The following is an 18,428-nucleotide window of genomic DNA, read 5'->3' on the forward strand; positions in this document are numbered from 1 at the left end:
GGCACCGCATACCAGCAATATCTTGTTTTGTCTGCATTGTGCAAAGCTTTACAATCTTGTATTTCTGATGGAACTCTAATTTTTGTGATGTAGTCTTATTTCTGTATACTTGAAACATATTATTAGCTAAAATTTGACTGTAAAAACAAAAACAGGAACTATATAGATGAGCTTTTGAATTGTTAAGTTAAGCTTTTTTATATACCTTGCATGACAGTATTTTGTGCTCTTATGGTGCTTTCCTAGGCAACTGCCTAGTTTGCTCTAATTTGTTTAAATTGTGCAAGTTGGTTAGAAGGTTTGAGTAAGTGAATATATGTGGAAGTGTTTGAACAGGGTTATGAAATACTCTTTTGCGATGGGCCAGAATAGCAATTGATTTTTTCTAAATTAACTATGACTAGCAAAAACTCCAGGCATTTCAGCTCAAAACCGCCCTCGCAGGTCGCCAACACCCGGACCCCTATAGATCTCCACTCACTGTGCAGCGTGACCACAGGGCTCTTCAGTTTAATCCAGTAACCTCAACTCGCCCAACGAGGGAATTGAACAGTTAACATAAATGAAATTCTTCTGCCAAAATCCATCAGCTGAAACAAATCTAATTACAGCTTATCCATAAATGAGTTAAGCTCCGAAGGATCAGGTCACATGGTGCGATGCAGGAGTGAAGTCGCGTTTGTACTGAGCTCCTGCTACTCCCCCTCATCTTTTGCATTTATCTAACCCTATCGGGGCAACAACGAACTTTGGCTTACCTGGACTGAAGAGCTGGTTGTTGTGCAGAGGTCTGTCTGGTGGCATTGACTGGAAAAAGTGGGATGGCGGCAAAAGTTCAAAAAAAAAGAAAAAGGCAAGGCCGCGGAACCCAAGATGGCGCCCGCACCGCAGTCGCAGAGTTTGAGCGTTTGCTCGACAGGACAGCTGAGATCACAGCTGAAGTAACGGCGGCGGTAGAGGCGGCCTAGGATAAGAAGTTACAAGCGATATTTGACCGGGCGGACTCGGCCCACGAACGTCTGGATGGATTCCATCTGGATTTGGACCACGTCCAGCAAAGGGTCAGCGATATTGAGGACCGCATGGCGAACACTGCTCAGCCGGTGGAGATCTTGCAGAAAAAGATAAAGGACCTGGAGAATAAACTGGATGATCTAGAGAACCGATCCAGGCGCAATAACCTGTGCCTGATCGGCTTGTCTGAGCATATCAATAATCAGAGTTGAGCAGTTTTTTAGAGGCATGGATTCCAACTACGCTGAAACTGAATAACTTGCCTGGCCCCCTGCGGATCGAGCGAGCGCACCGACTGGGGCCGAGGAAGCAAGGTGCGGTACGACCTCGGGCAGTGATTTTGAAAATCCTTAATTATGGGCACAAACAGGCCATCCTACAAGCAGTGCGCACCGGAGGAGAACTTAAACATGATGGTCAGCGAATTCTCTGTTTTCGGGACTATTCCGCACGTGTGGCGGCAGCAAGGAAGGAATTTGCGCCAGTATGTGCGGTACTCCACGAGAGAAAGATCAGATTCGCACCGGTATATCCTGCGAAATTGAGAGTGCACCATGGAGGTACAGAGAAGTTCTTTGAGGACGCGACAGCAGCTAAAGACTTTATTCAAGGCTTGGCACATGAGGAGACGGATTGAAGGGTATAACAACAAGACAGAGTCCAAGCATGTGCAGTTTGCTGAGCCACGTCTGAACAGAAACTATCAGTTTTTGGGACATTTACAGACCGGGCCAAGGTTATGAGAAGTTAACTAGATAGAAAGCCTGTTACTGTTAAAATAATGTGTACAGTGAGTATTTACAATATGTACCAACTTGGAGGGTGGGGACCTGGGCACCATTACGTGACGAGTTCTTACTGGAACTCGAGAGTGAGGGATAGGGTATGGATGGGGGGAGGAGGGCTAAGGGGGGAGAAGTTGAGGGGGAGGGGGGGGGAATTCTGCCTGAGTGTACGAGGGGTAGGATCGAGAGGAAGGAACTGGGGAGCTGTTGCTGTGGTGGAAAGTGGAGGGGGGAGGTGGAGGCTGGGACACCTTTCCCTTTATATCGCACATACTTGCTTTATTAGACTGCTTCTGACAGATTATGGTTAAATTGGTTTCCTGGAATGTGGGGGGTGTAACCTCCCCGATTAAGCGCAGTAAGATATTGCAAACTTTAAATAGACAAAAAGCTCACATAGCAATGTTGCAGGAGACCCATTTATCTGCTCAGGAGCATAAAAAACTATGTAGCTGGTGGGTGGGTGATTATGTGGATAGTCCATCTTCTAATAGAAAGGCGGGAGTCATCATACTATTTCGCAAGGGGCTTCCCCTTGTCAAGAAGAGAATGATTGTAGACCCGAAGGGAAGATTTGTCATCGTGGAGGCTCATGTGAACAATCAGCCCTTGTTACTGGTGAATGTATATGCGCCGAACCAATATGATAGGCGGTTTTACCAAACCATAGTGAGACAGGTGCACTCTTTTGACCAAATGCCTATAATCATGGGAGGTGATTTTAATTCAGTATTTGACCCGCTATTGGACAGGATAGGACCAGTGAATTTGACAAAGGGAATCCCACGGCTCTGTTCTTTGTTAGACTTGGTAGATGCATGGCGTCTGTTCTACCCGGACACGTTGTTGCACATTGATTATATTTTAATTTCATCTAGTAAAGCCGCATCATTACTGCAGGTGGAAATAGGACAGACTCAGGTGTCGGACCACGCCTTGGTGTGGGTTTCCCTCTCCTGTGGGCTGGATGGAGGTCAGAGAGCCCGCTGGCGTTTTCCCAGGGAGCTTTACTATGATGGGCAGTTTACCCCATATATACAGGCTCAATGGAGGGAGTACACAGAGTTTAATGAAGATACCTATCAGGGTGACCCGGTATTATTCTGGGAAGCAGCCAAAGCTGTGCTGAGAGGCGCCATCATCTCATACTATGCCCATAAGAAAAGAACTAGGGAGGCAGAGATTCTCCGTTGGGGGAAGATAGTAAGACAGGCGCGGCAGCGGTTGGGTCCACGCCCTCCAGCCTACACAAATCTCAGTGGCTAGAGGCCCAGACTTCCTTGAATCAGCTAATACACGCGAAAGCAAAAAAATCTAATCAATATTTTCGATACCAATTATACAAACATGCTAACAAACAGGGGAAACTGTTGGCCCGCCTGGTGAAACAGGTGGGAGGATCACATTTTATTTATTTACTGCATTTGTATCCCACATTTTCCCACCTCTTTGCAGGCTCAATGTGGCTTATCGCAAATAAGAGATGCGAAGGGAGGGCTTCAACATACCTCAGAGGGAGTGAACGAGGTCTTTAGGCAGTTCTATGAGAACTTGTACTCGGCCCCAGAAGACCAGGGGCTTCAGGCTGAATGGTATTTAGCAGGCCAACAACTCCCCAAAATAATAGAGAAGCAACAAGAAAGCCTTAATGGGGAAATTACAGAGGATGAGGTCAGCTGGGGTATACGGGATAGCCCGTTGCACAAAACACCGGGGGGAGATGGGCTCTCCGTTGAATTCTACAAACTTCTTAGCCAAGATATAGTGCCCTGCCTAACGGTGGTGTTTAATCGGTTTGTTCAGATGGGAATTCTGCCAGAGACATTGCGGAAGACGCAAATAGTGGTGCTCTTAAAACAAGGCTGAGACCCCCTGCAAGCTGGTTCGTATAGACCTATTTTCCTATTGCCTTTTGAGACCAAATTATTTGCAAAAATATTGGCAAACAGACTAGCTAGAGTACTGCCAGAAATAGTGGAGGAGTCGCAGGTGGGATTTGTTCGGGGCAGATCAGTAGTATGAAATATGAGGCAAATTTTGGGGGCCCTGGAGAACATACATCACCACTCTACCTCAGCCTTAATAATTAGTTTTGATGCCGAAAAGGCTTTTGACCATGTCAACTGGGATTTTATGTTTGCCATCTTTCGGGCATATGGTTTGGAGGGGTTCTTTCATGAAGCAATAACGGCCCTATATCACGGAGCTACTGCTGAGGTTTTGGTTAATGGACAGGCATCAGAACCTTTTGAGATAGCCCGAGGAACTAGACAAGGCTGCCCTCTCTCGCCACTCCTTTTTGTCCTGGTGATGGACCCTCTAATTAGGGAAATCAAGCAGACGGAGGAGGTGAGAGGAGTGCAGATCGGGTAGAATCATTTAAGATCTCTGCCTTTGCAGATGATCTATTAGTAGTGTTAGAGGATCCCCAGATATCCTTACCATCTCTGATGGAGCTTTTTGCAGAGTTTGGGGACTTTTCCGGATTCTGTCTTAATTTAGATAAAACGGAGGTTATGACCCTCCATATGAGGGAAGACCAATGGGAGAGATTACACTGTTCATTTAAAAGAGCTGGTTCTGCGTTTAGATATCTGGGAATCTTACTCACTAAGGACCCTAGTCAACTTGGAGAGACCAATATAGCGCATTTGTTAGCAAGCACAAAAGAAATTCTTGGGAGATGGGCAGGCTTGCCGTTGTCCTTGAGTCGTATTGCGATGTTTAACATGGTGTTGTTCCCCAAGTGGCTATATTTCTTGCAAACAACTCCGCTATATCTTAAGCAACGGGAAATAAGAGCGTTTCAAAGTATGCTTTCCAAATTCATCTGAGCTAGAAAGAGACCTCAGATAAAGTTTGAATACCTCATGGGGAAAGGGATAGAAGGGGGATTTGGAGTCCCAGATATTAAACTTTACAATGTAGCTTGCTTATTACGTCATTTAGGGGACTGGTATCAGCAGACAGAGGCCTACACCCCGTTAGCCACGGAAAAAGAGCTGTGCAGCCCACTGCATATATTTTATATACTACATGCGGTGTTGAAAGAGCTGCCTACACACATATGGGCTAATGTCCTGATAGGGCCTTTGAGGGCGCTGTGGAGAGATTTGGCGAAGATGTGGTCCTTTGATTTCAGATGTAGTAGACTACTCCCCCCCTGCAGGGGAACGACGCATTTCGTCCAGGCCCGGATAACCCCGGTCTGCGGTCATAGGGCGAGATGGGGATTCTATTCTTACATCATTTGTTGGGGCCCAATGGAGCTGTCAGGTCTATGGAGGAACTTTTTTTTTTTTTTATTTGGACCCCGCGCTTTCCCACTCATGGCAGGCTCAATGTGGCTTATGTACTTATTTGTACCTGGGGCAACGGAGGGTTAAGTGACTTGCCCAGAGTCACAAGGAGCTGCCTGTGCCTGCAGTGGGAATCGAACCCAGGTCCCCAGGACCAAAGTCCACCACTCTAACTAACTTAGTTTAAACCCTTCAGATTGGGGTACCTGCTTTGCATATGAGCAAGTGCGACATTATGTGGCATCTTTGCCATGTAGGGCGCTGATTTGACCTCTAAGCTGGAAGATCTTTTTGAGGTGCCGTCGGGTGACCCTATTTCAATTTCCCTATTATACAAGCGATTGATAGCGGCTTGGCCGCAGAGAGATTTGGGAAAAGTGGCAGCCAGGTGGGCCGTGGATATGCAGATGGCGGTTTCGTCTCAGGAGCTTTTGAGGGGCCTGAGAGGGGCTGGGAAATGGACACAGAGTGTAGAACTTCGGGAATGCCAAGCCAGAGTGACCTACCGAGCATACACATTTCAATCACGCCTATGTCGAATGGGGTACTTAGAATCGGCTCAGTGTAAGTGCTGTGGTGCGACCCAAAATGATTTCTATCATGCCCTGTGGCAGTGCTCGGCTATCAAGGCGTTCTGGAGTAGGGTAACTGGGTTTTTGGGAAGGCTTGGGGGGTATCGGGTTAGACAATTGCCAAAATGGGATTTCAAACCCCGGTAGAGGGGGGAACAGTTCATCAGAGTGCACTTGCTCATAAGGCCTATCTGGTTGGTATGAAATGCAACCTGGTAAATTGGACTCAGGAGCGGGCCCCCTCTTTTTGGCAATGGCGTAATCGCTTTCACGCCTTACTCCTGATGGAACTCCAGGACTCTTTGCTTAATTTCAAAACACAAAACAACTTTTATTTAACTTGGATAGGATATCGTAATGTAATGTCTCCTAAAGCTAGAAGTTATATTCTTAATAAACTTACTGCATTGGCTAGTTCTACTCCAGCAACTCATGCTAAATAAATGAGATCGATGTTCCTTGTACTTGGGGGTTGGGGGTTACTCAGGCAGATTGGGAGAGGGAGGGGGGACAGAAAGTAGTTTCGCTGTGTCTTATTTACATCAGTCCTTGCTAGGAGAGGCACCTCATAGGGGTCAGGGGGAGGGCCATCAGAACACAGGCCTTCTGTTCTGACTCAGGGGGGCGCACAGGGCAGCATAAAAATTTGAGTGTGAGTTCCAAGTTTATGATGGTGTGTTAAACTTATCATTCGCATGTTGCCAGCTCCTTGTTGTGGGGCACAGAGCTTGATCTCTGATGATAGGGATGGAGTGATGTTTGTGATATGCACCAGGTATATGTTGCCATTATATTATTGAGTTTTATACTTTAATATGGTTCTAGTTTGGGGGGGGGGGGGGGGGGGGGGGGAATAAAGATAGCAGGAATACAAAAAAGCTTGATGACGGAGAGTATTGTATTGAACGTCACATGTAAGCCTTTTGGGGGTTTGCAGACTATTGTATGGAATGTTTGTCATGATTTGTCATCAATAAAAATTATTGAACCTTAAGCTCCGAAGGATCAGTGAAAAAGAGAGTGCTATTATGATGGGTCACTTGGACCTTCGCAGGGTAAAGCATGGCAAAGCGGATGCCTTTGGTAAACAGGGTTTTTACAGAGTTGTCCCATCCGCCTCCGCTGTTCAGACACACGAGCAGAATAATCCTGAAACAAAAGAATCTGAGCTCTATTCCACAGAGAGCTTAACTCTGAACGCCTGCATCAGCCACTCCTTATCGGCGTAGTTTAGAACTCTTGCAATCACAGGTCTGGGGCGCTGTTCTCCATCCCTAGTGACACCCACCCGATGCCTCCACCTCCTCTGACCGGTCCTCCTGCCTGCCGATGCGCTTCTCCGCCAGCTGAAGTCGTGATGCCTGGCGCTCATAATTCACCTTTATTTCGTCAACCGAGGTCTGGAGTTTACAGAGCCAGTCGTCAAATACTGCGGTGAGCTGTTTGGTAAACTCCCGTATCGCTTCTTCTTGCAAAGGTTAACCCTGAGGCACTATTCTTTTTCGCTGCCATTTTGGGACTCCCTACTGGCACGCGTTCTCTGCTAGGCCTCGGAGTTTTCGCTGGCATACCCCGTCAACAGTGCGCGGTGACTATAAAAACCTGCCCTGCCCGACGCAGATACCTGAAGCAACAAATCGACCTATTCATAGCTCCCAAAGGAGTCCAGGGGGCCCACCAATTTGCGGATTAAAATGCAGGTAAGAGGGAGCAGAGGCGACGAGCGTCCAGTCAGCCTAACGGCATCACGTGACACCCAAACCCACTTATTGGTCAATTAAATGATGTCATTCAACATAGCAGAGTTAACACACTAAGAGGCTTATTTTCGAAAGAGAAGGGCGCCCATCTTTCGACACAAATCGGGAGATGGGCGTCCTTCTCCCAGGGTCACCCAAATCGGCATAATCGAAAGCCGATTTTGGGCGTCCTCAACTGCTTGCCGTTGCAGGAACGACCAAAGTTCACGGGGGCATGTTGGAAGTGTAGCGAAGGTGGGACTGGGGTGTGCTTAACACATGAAAGTGAAAGGAGGAAGACTAAAAAGGGAATTGTGAGACTGAAAGATGCTGAGAACCACTATATAGATAATGATGAAGAAAAAGCAAATTTGCTAAACAGATACTTCTGTTCTGTTTTCACAGAAGAAAATCCTGGAGCAGTACCGCAATTGACTGACAAAAGTACATGTGAGAATGGCGTGGATATAGCACCGTTCACGGAAGAGAGTGTGTATGAACAACTTAAAAATCTAAAGGTGGACAAAGCAGTGGGACCGGATGGGATCCACCCCAGGATATTGAGGGAGCTCAGAGAGGTTCTGGCGGGTCCTCTTAAATATTTGTTTAATAAATCCTTGGAGACGGGAGAGGTTCCATGGGATTGGAGAACGGCGGAGGTGGTCCCTCTTCACAAAAGTGGTGATAGGGAAGAAGCTGGAAACTACAGGCCGGTAAGCCTCACTTCAATTATTGGAAAAGTAATGGAAGCCATGCTGAAGGAAAGGATTGTGAATTTCCTGGAAGCAAATAAGTTGCAAGATCCAAGACAACATGGTTTTACCACGGGGAAATCGTGCCAAACGAATCTCATTGAATTCTTTGACTGGGTGACCGGAGAATTAAATCAAGGACGTGCTATGGACGTAATCTACTTAGATTTCAGCAAAGTTTTTGACACGGTTCCCCACAGGAGGCTCTTGAATAAACTAGATGGGCTAAAGATAGGACCCGAAGTGGTGAACTTGATTAGGAACTGGTTGACAGGCAGACGCCAGAGGGTGGTGGTAAATGGAGTTCGCTCAGAGGAGGGAAAGGTGAGTAGTGGAGTGCCTCAGGGATCGGTGCTAGGGCCAATTCTATTCAATATATTTGTGAGTGACATTGCCGAAGGCTTACAAGGTAAAGTTTGCCTTTTTGCAGATGACACCAAGATTTGCAACAGAGTGGACACCCCGGAGGGAGTGGAAAGCATGAAAAAAAATATGCGGAAGCTTTACCAAATATACTACGTATCATAAATTAACCCCATCCTAATTACAACTCCATCATAGTACACCTGTTCATACCCATTTCAACAAATCAGGATGACTTTTATTCTCTGTAATATTTGTGGTGCTTTAGTTTCAAGGCCAAGCATCTGGAGACTTAAAGCTTGTCCTGTCTTCAGCTCGCTAGTATAAAACAGGAGCTCAGCAAAGTAAAGCAGGAATTGAATGCACTTAAAACAACTTCTAGGACTGCACAAAATCATACTGCACAGAATCATACCAAATTCTCACCACTGCCTCAAAGGATAATACCACCTAAGAATAGATGGTTCACAGTAGGCTCAGGCAGACTTCATTATGTGGCACAGAAGCATCCGCCCTCACAAGTTTTGTCCCTACAGAATTCTTTTGCTCCACTACAGCACTGTGATGTTCCTGAAAATAAAACTGAGGCGGAAGAAAACGAAAAAGCAAGGAAGGTGGAACAAAAAGATATGAAGGTACCCAAAGAGAAAAGACACCCCCAAATCACTAAAACCGAAACACATACTAGGAAATGTAGATGGAAAGCAATGACCACAAATGCTTGCAGTTTAAGCAATAAAGTTCATGACCTTTAAGCCCTGATGTTGGAGGCAGACTTGGACATAGTTGCAGTCACAGAGACATGACTCAATGGTTCCCATGAATGGGATGCAAACATACCAGGCTATAATCTTTTTAGGAAGGATAGAGAGGGGCGTAAAGGTGGAGGAGTAGCTCTGTATGTGAGGAATGATATCACAGCGACTGAAATGACAGGGAACTGGGGAAAGGAAGAAGCGATATCGATCACCTTAAAAAGAGAGGATAGAACCTCTGTCCACGGGGGTGTTGTCTACAGACCCCAGACACAATTGGAGGAACTAGATAAAGATCTGATTGCTGATATTCAGAAGTTGGGGAAGAAAAGAGAGGTGCTGTTGTTGGGAAATTTCAATCTGCCGGATGTAGATTGGAAGGTTCTGTCTGCGGAATCGGAAAGAAGTAGAGAGATTGTGGATGCTTTTCAAAGTGCTTTGCTCAGACAAATGGTGACGGAACCCACGAGGGAGGGAGTGACGCTAGATCTGGTACTCACAAATGGGGATAACGTGTCAAATGTCCGAGTGGGTGCCCACCTGGGCAGCAGTGACCATCAAACGGTTTGGTTTGATATGACGGCTGAAGAGGAGGGTGGCCACTCAAAACTCAAAGTCCTGGATTTCAAGCATGCTGACTTTAGTAAAATGGGGGAATACCTGAGGAAGGAGCTGATGGGATGGGAGGAAATACAAGAAGTGGAAGGACAGTGGTCCAGGCTGAAAGAAGTAATAAATAGGGCCACAAACCTTTATGTAAGGAAAGTAAATAAAAGCAAGAGAAAAAGGAAACCGATATGGTTCTCCAAGCAAGTAGCTGAGAAAATAAAGGCTAAAGAGTTGGCGTTCCAGAAATACAAAAAAACTCAAGAAAAGGAACACGAGGGGGAATACCGGATGAAACTGAAAGAAGCCAAGAGAGAGATACGTCTGGCGAAAGCGCAAACAGAAGAACAAATGGCTAGAAATGTAAGGAGGGGTGGCAAAATTTTCTTCAGGTATATTAGTGAAAGGAGAATGAATAAAAAGGGAATTGTGAAACTAAAAGATACTGTGAAGCGCTATGTGGATAATGATGAAGAAAAAGCAAATTTGCTAAATAGATACTTCTGTTCTGTTTTCAAAGAAGAAAATCCTGGAGAAGGACCGCGATGGACTGGAAAAAGTACAAATGAGATTGAAGTGGATAGAGCACCGTTCACGGAAGAGAGTGTGTATGAACAACTTGAAAAGCTAAAGGTGGACAAAGCCATGGGACCGGATGGGATCCACCCTAGGATATTGAGGGAGCTCAGAGAGGTTCTAGCGGGTCCTCTTAAAGATTTAATATATCCTTGCAGAGGGAGAGGTTCCGAGGGATTAGAGAACGGCGGATCACAAATGTGGTGATAGGGAAGAAGCTGGAAACTATAGGCCGCTAAGCCTCACTTTGGTTATTGGAAAAGTAATGGAAGCGATGCTGAAGGAAAGGATAGTGAATTTCCTGGAAGCCAATAAGTTGCAAGATCCGAGACAACATGGTTTTACCAAAGGGAAATCATGCCAAACAAATCTCATTGAGTTCTTTGATTGGGTGACAGGAGAATTGAATCAGTGATGAGCTATGGACGTAATCTACTTAGATTTCAGCAAAGCTTTTGACGCGGTTCCCCACAGGAGGCTCTTAAATAAACTGGATGGGCTAAAGATAGGACCCGAAGTGGTGAACTGGATTAGGAACTAGTTGACGGACAGACGCCAGAGGGTGGTGGTGAATGGAATTCGCTTGGAGGGAAAGGTGAGTAGTGGAGTGCCTCAGGGATCGGTGCTGGGGCCGATTCTGTTCAATATATTTGTGAGTGACATTGCCGAAGGGTTAGAAGGTAAAGTTTGCCTATTTGCGGATGATACTAAGATCTGTAACAGAGTGGACACCCCGGAGGGAGTGGTAAACATGAAAAAGGACCTACGGAAGCTAGAAGAATGGTCTAAGGTTTGGCAATTAAAATTCAATGCGAAGAAATGCAAAGTGATGCACTTAGGGAGTACAAATCCACGGGAGACGTATGTGCTAGGCGGGGAAAGTCTGATAGGTACGGATGGGGAGAGGGATCTTGGGGTGATAGTATCTAAGGATTTGAAGGCGACGAAACAGTGTGACAAGGCGGTGGCCGTAGCTAGAAGGTTGTTAGGCTGTATAGAGAGAGGTGTGACCAGCAGAAGAAAGGGAGTGTTGATGACCCTGTATAAGTCGTTGGTGAGGCCCCACCTGGAGTATTGTGTTCAGTTTTGGAGGCTGTATCTTGTTAAGGATGTAAAAAGAATTGAAGCGGTGCAAAGAAAAGCTACGAGAATGATATGGGGATTTGCGTTAGAAGACGTATGAGGAGAGACTTGCGGACCTGAACATGTATACCCTGGAGGAAAGGAGAAACAGGGGTGATATGATACAGACGTTCAAATATTTGAAAGGTATTAATCCGCAAACGAATCTTATCCGGAGATGCGAAGGCGGTAGAACAAGAGGACATGAAATGAGATTGAAGGGGGGCAGACAAGAAAAATGTCAGGAAGTTTTTTTTCACGGAATGCCCTCCCGCGGGAGGTGGTGGAAACGAAAACGGTAACTGAATTCAAACATGCGTGGGATAAACATAAAGGAATCCTGTTCAGAAGGAATGGATCCTAAGGAGCTTAGCCGAGATTGGGTGGCAGAGCCAGTGGCGGGGATGGTGTTGGGCAGACATATACGGTCTGTGCCAGAGCCGGTGGTGGGAGGCGGGACTGGTGGTTGGGAGGTTGGGATAGTGCTGGGCAGACTTATACGGTCTGTGCCAGAACCGGTGATGGGAGGCGGGGCTGGTGGTTGGGAGGAGGTGATAGTGCTGGGTAGACTTATACGGTCTGTGCCCTGAAAAGGACAGGTACAAAACAAGGTTTGGTATACACAAAAAGTAGCACATGTGAGTTTATCTTGTTGGGCAGACTGGATGGACCGTGCAGGTCTTTTTCTGCCGTCATCTACTATGTTACTATGAATGGTCTAACGTTTGGCAATTAAAATTCAATGCGAAGAAATGCAAAGTGATGCACTTAGGGAGTAGAAATCCACGGGAGACGTTATGTGTTAGGTGGTGATAGTCTGATAGGTACGGACGGGGAGAGGGATCTTGGGGTGATAGTATCTGAGGACCTGAAGGCGACGAAACAGTGTGACAAGGTGGTGGTCGTAGCTAGAAGATTGCTAGGCTGTATAGAGAGAGGTGTGACCAGCAGAAGAAAAAAGGTTTTAATACCTCTGCCGTCATCTACTATGTTACTATGTTACATGGGCGTCCTTGGCCAATAATGGAAAAAAGAAGGGTGTCCCTGACGAACACTTGGGCGACTTTACTTGGTCCTTTTTTTTTTTTACGACCAAGCCTCAAAAATGTGTCCTAAATGACCAGATGACCACCGGAGGGAATCGGGGATGACCTCCCCCTACTCCTCCAGTGGTCACTAACCCCCTTCCCCACCCTAAAAAAAAATTTTTAGAATATTTTTTCCAGCATCTATGCCAGCATCAAATATCATACCCAGCAGTATGCAGGTCCCTGGAGCAGTTTTAGTGGGTACTGCAGTGCACTTCAGGCAGGCATACCCAGGCCCATCCTCCCACTACCTGTTAAACGTGGTGGTAAATGTGAGCCCTCCAAAACCCACCACAAACCCACTGTACCCGCAATCTAGGTGCCCCCCTTCATCCCTAAGGGCTATGATAGTGGTGTACAGTTGTGGGGAGTGGGTTTTGGGGGGGCTCAGCACACAAGGTAAGGGAGCTATGCACCTGGGAGCTTTTTCTGAAGTCCACTGCAGTGCCCCCTAGGGTGCCTGGTTGGTGTCCTAGCATGTGAGGGGGAGCAGTGCACAATGAAAGCTGGCTCCTCCCACGACTAAATGGCTTGGATTTGGTTGTTTCTGAGATGGGCATCCTCGGTTTCCATTATCATCGAAAATCGGGGACGACAATCTCTAAGGTCGACCTAAATGTTGAGATTTGGGCGTCCCCGACTGTATTATCGAAACGAAAGATGGCCACCCATATTGTTTCAATAATATAGGTTTCCCCGCCCCTTCACAGGGACGTCCTGCGAGGACGCCCTCAGGAAAACTTGAGTGCCCCGTTCAATTATGCCCCTCCAAATGGTTTAAATACATGCGCTAGTGTCCAATGGCAGTTAGGTCGGAGCTTGGTGACATGAGTCTTGGCATACAAAACGACAATGCTTTCCATGACATTTTTTGCTTTAATCATGACGATTGATCTTTTAAGGTATGAACAGTGGGAATGGTGGAAATGTTTATATATATATATATATATATATATATATATATATATATATTGTAACAATGGTTGCAGATAGAATGTGTTTGAATGCAAGAAAATTGTGATATATTGTAGAATCTCCTGATGACGCTGTTATAGCATCTCTACATGGGCTCATGTTTCGCTAACAACAATTTGGAATATCAACCTGTGACAGCATTCTTCTGATATGAGTGTCAATGGACAGCTGGTAGAGAACATTCTCAGCGAATACCGACTGGTGATATACTTACGCCTGGAGCATTGTAAAGAGCAGAAACAGTTGGACTAAGATTAATATTGGAAACATTTTATCTTGGATCCAAGTTCATTTTCAAAGCCTTAAGAAACATTAGTGACATGTGCAAAGCATTTGGATTGATGAAAACATCAGTATAAAGTTTAAGTATTTGTACTGTTTATATCAAAGTTTTACTCCATATTAAGAAGATAGATTTGTAGCAATGGATACTGGTGTATATGAATAACGGACAATCATGCTTTCTATGTCATTTAAGAGATTTTGTAATAAGAATAATATTGTATAAAATACTTTATTGGTAAACAGTGGAAGGGAAATCATTTTTAATTAGATTGCAAATAAAGTATTGTTGTTATAAATATTGAGGGGCCCTTTTACTAAGCTGCGTAGGCGCGTCTTACGTGCATCAATTTTGAACTACAGCCCGGCTCCCGTGTGACCTAGCCAGTAATTTCACTTTTTACGTGCATCCACTAAGCGAGCCGGAAAATGCTAACTGGGCAGTAATCGGCATGTACGAGCGTAGACCATTACAGCCCGGTTAACATTTGAGACTTTACTACTAGGTCAATGGGTGGCGGTAATATCTCAGGCCCAAAATAAACAAATGTCAATTTAAATTTTGTTGGACGTCCATTTTCAGCCAAAAAAAGGCCTTTTTTTGCAGGTGCACTGAAAAATGGAGCTGCGCGCGTCCAATACACGCGTCTACACCAGCGTAGGCCATTTTTCAGCGCACCTTAGTAAAAGGACCTTGAATGAGTACAAAAGGGAAGGGAAAAGGAAATAGGACTTGATATACAACCTTTCTGAGGTTTTTGCAACAACATTCAAAGCAGTACTTATTTTGTACCTGAATAGTTAGTCTCTATAGTGAATTTTGGCTTGAAATGTGGCCAAAACACAAGTTTTATGGTTGACTCACCACCTTATAATCCAGACAGCAATGTCAGACAAGCACGCTGAAACTTTGGTTTGGATGCAAGGTGAGATATCAGGGGTAGAAAGGTAGATTTGGGAGTCATCAGCATAGAGATGGTAGGAAAAGCCACGGGATGAGATTAATGAACCAAGGGAAGAAGTGTAGATAGAAAAGAGGAGGGGACCAAGAACAGAACCCTGAGGTACGCCGACAGGCAGAGGGATAGAAGTAGAAGAGGATCCACCAGAGTGAACACTAAAGGTGCGGAGGGAGAGGTAGGAAGAGAACCAGGAAGGGACAGAGCCCTGGAATCCAAGTGAGATCAGGGTATCGAGAAGTATGCTGTGATCGACAGTGTCAAAAGCAGTGGAAAGATCAAGAAGAATGAGGATGGAATATTGACCTCTGGATTTAGCCAGTAATAGGTCATTGGAGACTTTAGTAAGCGCAGTTTCGGTTGAGTGGAGAGGGCGAAAACCAGATTGTAGTGGGTCAAGAATAGCATGTGAGGAGAGAAAATCAAGGCAGCGGCGGTGAAGAGATATCGGTAGAGGACAGAAATAGTGGTCATTGCAGGGGGGGGGGGGGGGGGCAGGATGGAGGGAAGAAATGATACCTCCATTAATAGCCCACTCTACACTTTAGAAAACCCTGCGTTTTTAATAATAGCCCAGGTGATAATTAGAAAGAATACGGTACATACTTTTAACATATACATGCAGTTATAAAATTACAACTTATACTCCTTAGTGCAAACCTCCAGCAAAAACATAAAGATTCTATTTGAACTTACACTGATTGTTCAAGCTTCATTTTAAGTAAATCCACATAGTAGGTTTCATCACCACTAGGACAGCTGAGAAAATGCCCAGGTTCCTGGTTCTCCTTTAAAGAATTACAGAATCACAGAACAAATTAGCCAGTAATTAACACATTTAGCAAGATTTCTGAATTTCTTTTTTATCAAAAGGGATGGGTAAAGATAAAATGTTGGAGTAATTTTATTGGAATGTATCTAAAAAGTTTATAGACCAAAGAAAAAGAAATATTGTCATTCCACTTCTAGCAATTCCCCCCTCCACCTCCGCCCCCAGCCCCCTACCCTTAACAAGAAATGAAAAAAAAAATAAAAATAAATACAACTTGGGGGGAAGAATGCAAAGTCGGTTCAGTATAAAGCTATGGGCTTCGGGTGATAGCGATTGTATATATAATTCCCAAATTCCCAAAAAAGCTGTCCTTCTCTTTGGGGAGGACGCCACCACCCTTCATTCCTGCAATAACAGCTCATACAGTCGATTTCTCCAATGCCAATAATCCGGCGGCTCTTTACTCATCCATGTATTCAGGATAAGTTTCTTCCCTACAATACTGGCCATGCAAATGAACTGCTGGGCCCCTTTGTGTTGAAGTGCAAATACTTCATATTTATCGAGCAAAACACCCAGGGGAGAAAACTGGATCCTATCTTGCACCACTGTCTCTAAATACTTAGCTATTTGGCCCCAGAAAGGTTTTACCTTATGGCATTCCTAAAGGGAATGAAATAACATACCCTCCCTCTGCTTACACTTGGAACACAACGGATCTGGAGCTCCTCCTATTCGGAACACTTGATTCTTGGACATATATGCCCTATATAAAATTCTATATTGACATTCTCTCAGATTAGTGTTCCCTGACAGAGTGGGTATACGTGATACCAGTTTCTGGAAATCTAACTGTAAATTAGGCTGTTGCAAGTCCTGGGCCCACCGTGATCGAATATTCCCCGTGTCCTTACCACTTCCTAGCTCCCACAGAGCCTTCTGTAGTCCAGAGACTGAGACACGCTCCCCAGGTATTGATCCATAAAATTCTCTAATCCGATGCCCGTGTCCGCTACTCAACTTTCCTGGTTCCAGGGATCAAACATAATGAGCCTGCTGGCAATACGCAAATAAATGACTATGATCTATGCCAACCCCCAAAGCACCCAAGCCCAACAACTGTCCCCTTGAACCAATAACATGCTCTAACCTCGTAATACCCATCTCCGCCCATCTATGAAACACTTTATTCTCCAAACCTGGTATAAAATGGGGGTTACCCTGAAGAGGCAAGAGATCTAAGGTGTCCACCGCTAGTCCCCAACACCTATTCAAATCTCTCCAGATATGTCTCATAGAGCCCAGCAGTGCACTACCTCCTATATGAACAGGCAATGCGCTCCCTGAGCGCGTAAGTACATAAGTAATGCCACTCTGGGAAAAGACCAAGGGTGCATCGAGCCCAGCATCCTGCCCAAGACAGCGGCCAATCCAGGCCAAGGGCACCTGGCAAGCTTCCAAAACGTACAAACATTCTATACATGTTATTCCTGGAATTGTGGATTTTTCCCAAGTCCATTTAGTAGTGGTTTATGGACTTGTCCGTTAGGAAATCGTCTAACTCCTTTTAAAACCGCCTTCACCACGTTCTTCGGCAACGAATTCCACTGCAATAGAAAATACAGATGATAGGGTTTAAAGTATTCTTGTTCTATACAACGAGGCGTAAAATCCTGTCTTCCTAGAAGGCAGTCTCCCAGATGCCGAAGCAAACAAGCTTAATTGTAACGATGGAGATCTGAGAGCCCCATCCCCCCTTCCTTCCAAGAGCCCATTAATAGTTTCAGAGGAAGTTTAGGCTTTGCGTTTCTCCAAATAAACTTCCTTACATGCTTATAAATCTGATTTAAGTCTTTACTCTTTAACCGCAAGGGCAGCACTTGAAATGTATAAAGCCACCTCGGAAACTCTACCATTCGAAATAAATGTATCCTCCCGTGCAATGTGAGTGGTAGAGCCTTCCACTTACCGAACTGCCCCTTCAGTGCGTCTACCAATCTGGTAATATTGAGATGATATAAGGCAGATGTCTTCATAGAGATCCACACACCTAAATACTGGAGAGACTCTGAAGCCCATTTTAACGGAAATGCCCCTCCCCACATCTTCCTCACACTGTCATTGGCTGCCAATGCCAGGGATTTGGAATAATTAATTTTAAACCCTGCAACGTCCCCATACTCCTGAAAAAGTTCTAACAATGCTCCTAATGATCGTTTGGGTTGGGTGAGATGTACTAATATGTCATCTGCAAAAGCTGAGACCTTGAATGATGAGAGTCCACAAGTTACTCCCCTCACATCTGTGTGGGAGCTAATTTCTCTAATCAATAGATCCAATGCAAGGACAAATAACAAGGGCGACAAAGGACACCCCTGCCGCGTATCTCACCGAATTGGAAACAGTGCTGATTGCTCCCCGTTAATCCACATAAACGCCTGCGGGTTCAAGTAAAGCGCTCCCACCGCATCCCTAAAGGCCCCCTTCTTTTCCCACCTGCTTCAGTACTGCAAACATGAACTTCCAGACTACACGATCAAAGGCCTTCTCTGCGTCAAAACTGACCAGCACAGAAGGCCTTTTCCGCGCTTCCACTGTCTCCAAAGACGCCAAAAGGGCTCTAATATGACTGACCACTATCCTTCCTTTCACAAAACCTACCTGAGGAGATGCTATCAAATCAGGGAGCACCCTAGCCAACCGATTTGCCAATATCTTGGCATAAAGTTTAACGTCACAATTCAATAAGGATATAGGCCTATAGGACCC

At 45.3% G+C, this 18,428-nt stretch overlaps 1 protein-coding gene across 6 annotated transcripts in view; it reads right to left on the reverse strand.

Annotated features, from left to right (window-relative positions):
* SPDL1 (spindle apparatus coiled-coil protein 1) overlaps positions 1-18,428 on the reverse strand; it is a 347,822-nt gene that overhangs the window by 105,608 nt on the left and 223,786 nt on the right. For all 6 annotated transcript variants that reach the window (XM_030222480.1, XM_030222482.1, XM_030222476.1 and 3 more), the window contains one exon: positions 15,584-15,675. In XM_030222480.1, coding sequence (XP_030078340.1) covers positions 15,584-15,675 — 92 coding nt within the window. The remainder of the gene's footprint in view (positions 1-15,583; positions 15,676-18,428) is intronic.

The sequence above is a fragment of the Microcaecilia unicolor genome, chromosome 13 (assembly GCF_901765095.1).
Source record: "Microcaecilia unicolor chromosome 13, aMicUni1.1, whole genome shotgun sequence".
In the NCBI taxonomy this organism is placed as follows: domain Eukaryota; kingdom Metazoa; phylum Chordata; class Amphibia; order Gymnophiona; family Siphonopidae; genus Microcaecilia; species Microcaecilia unicolor.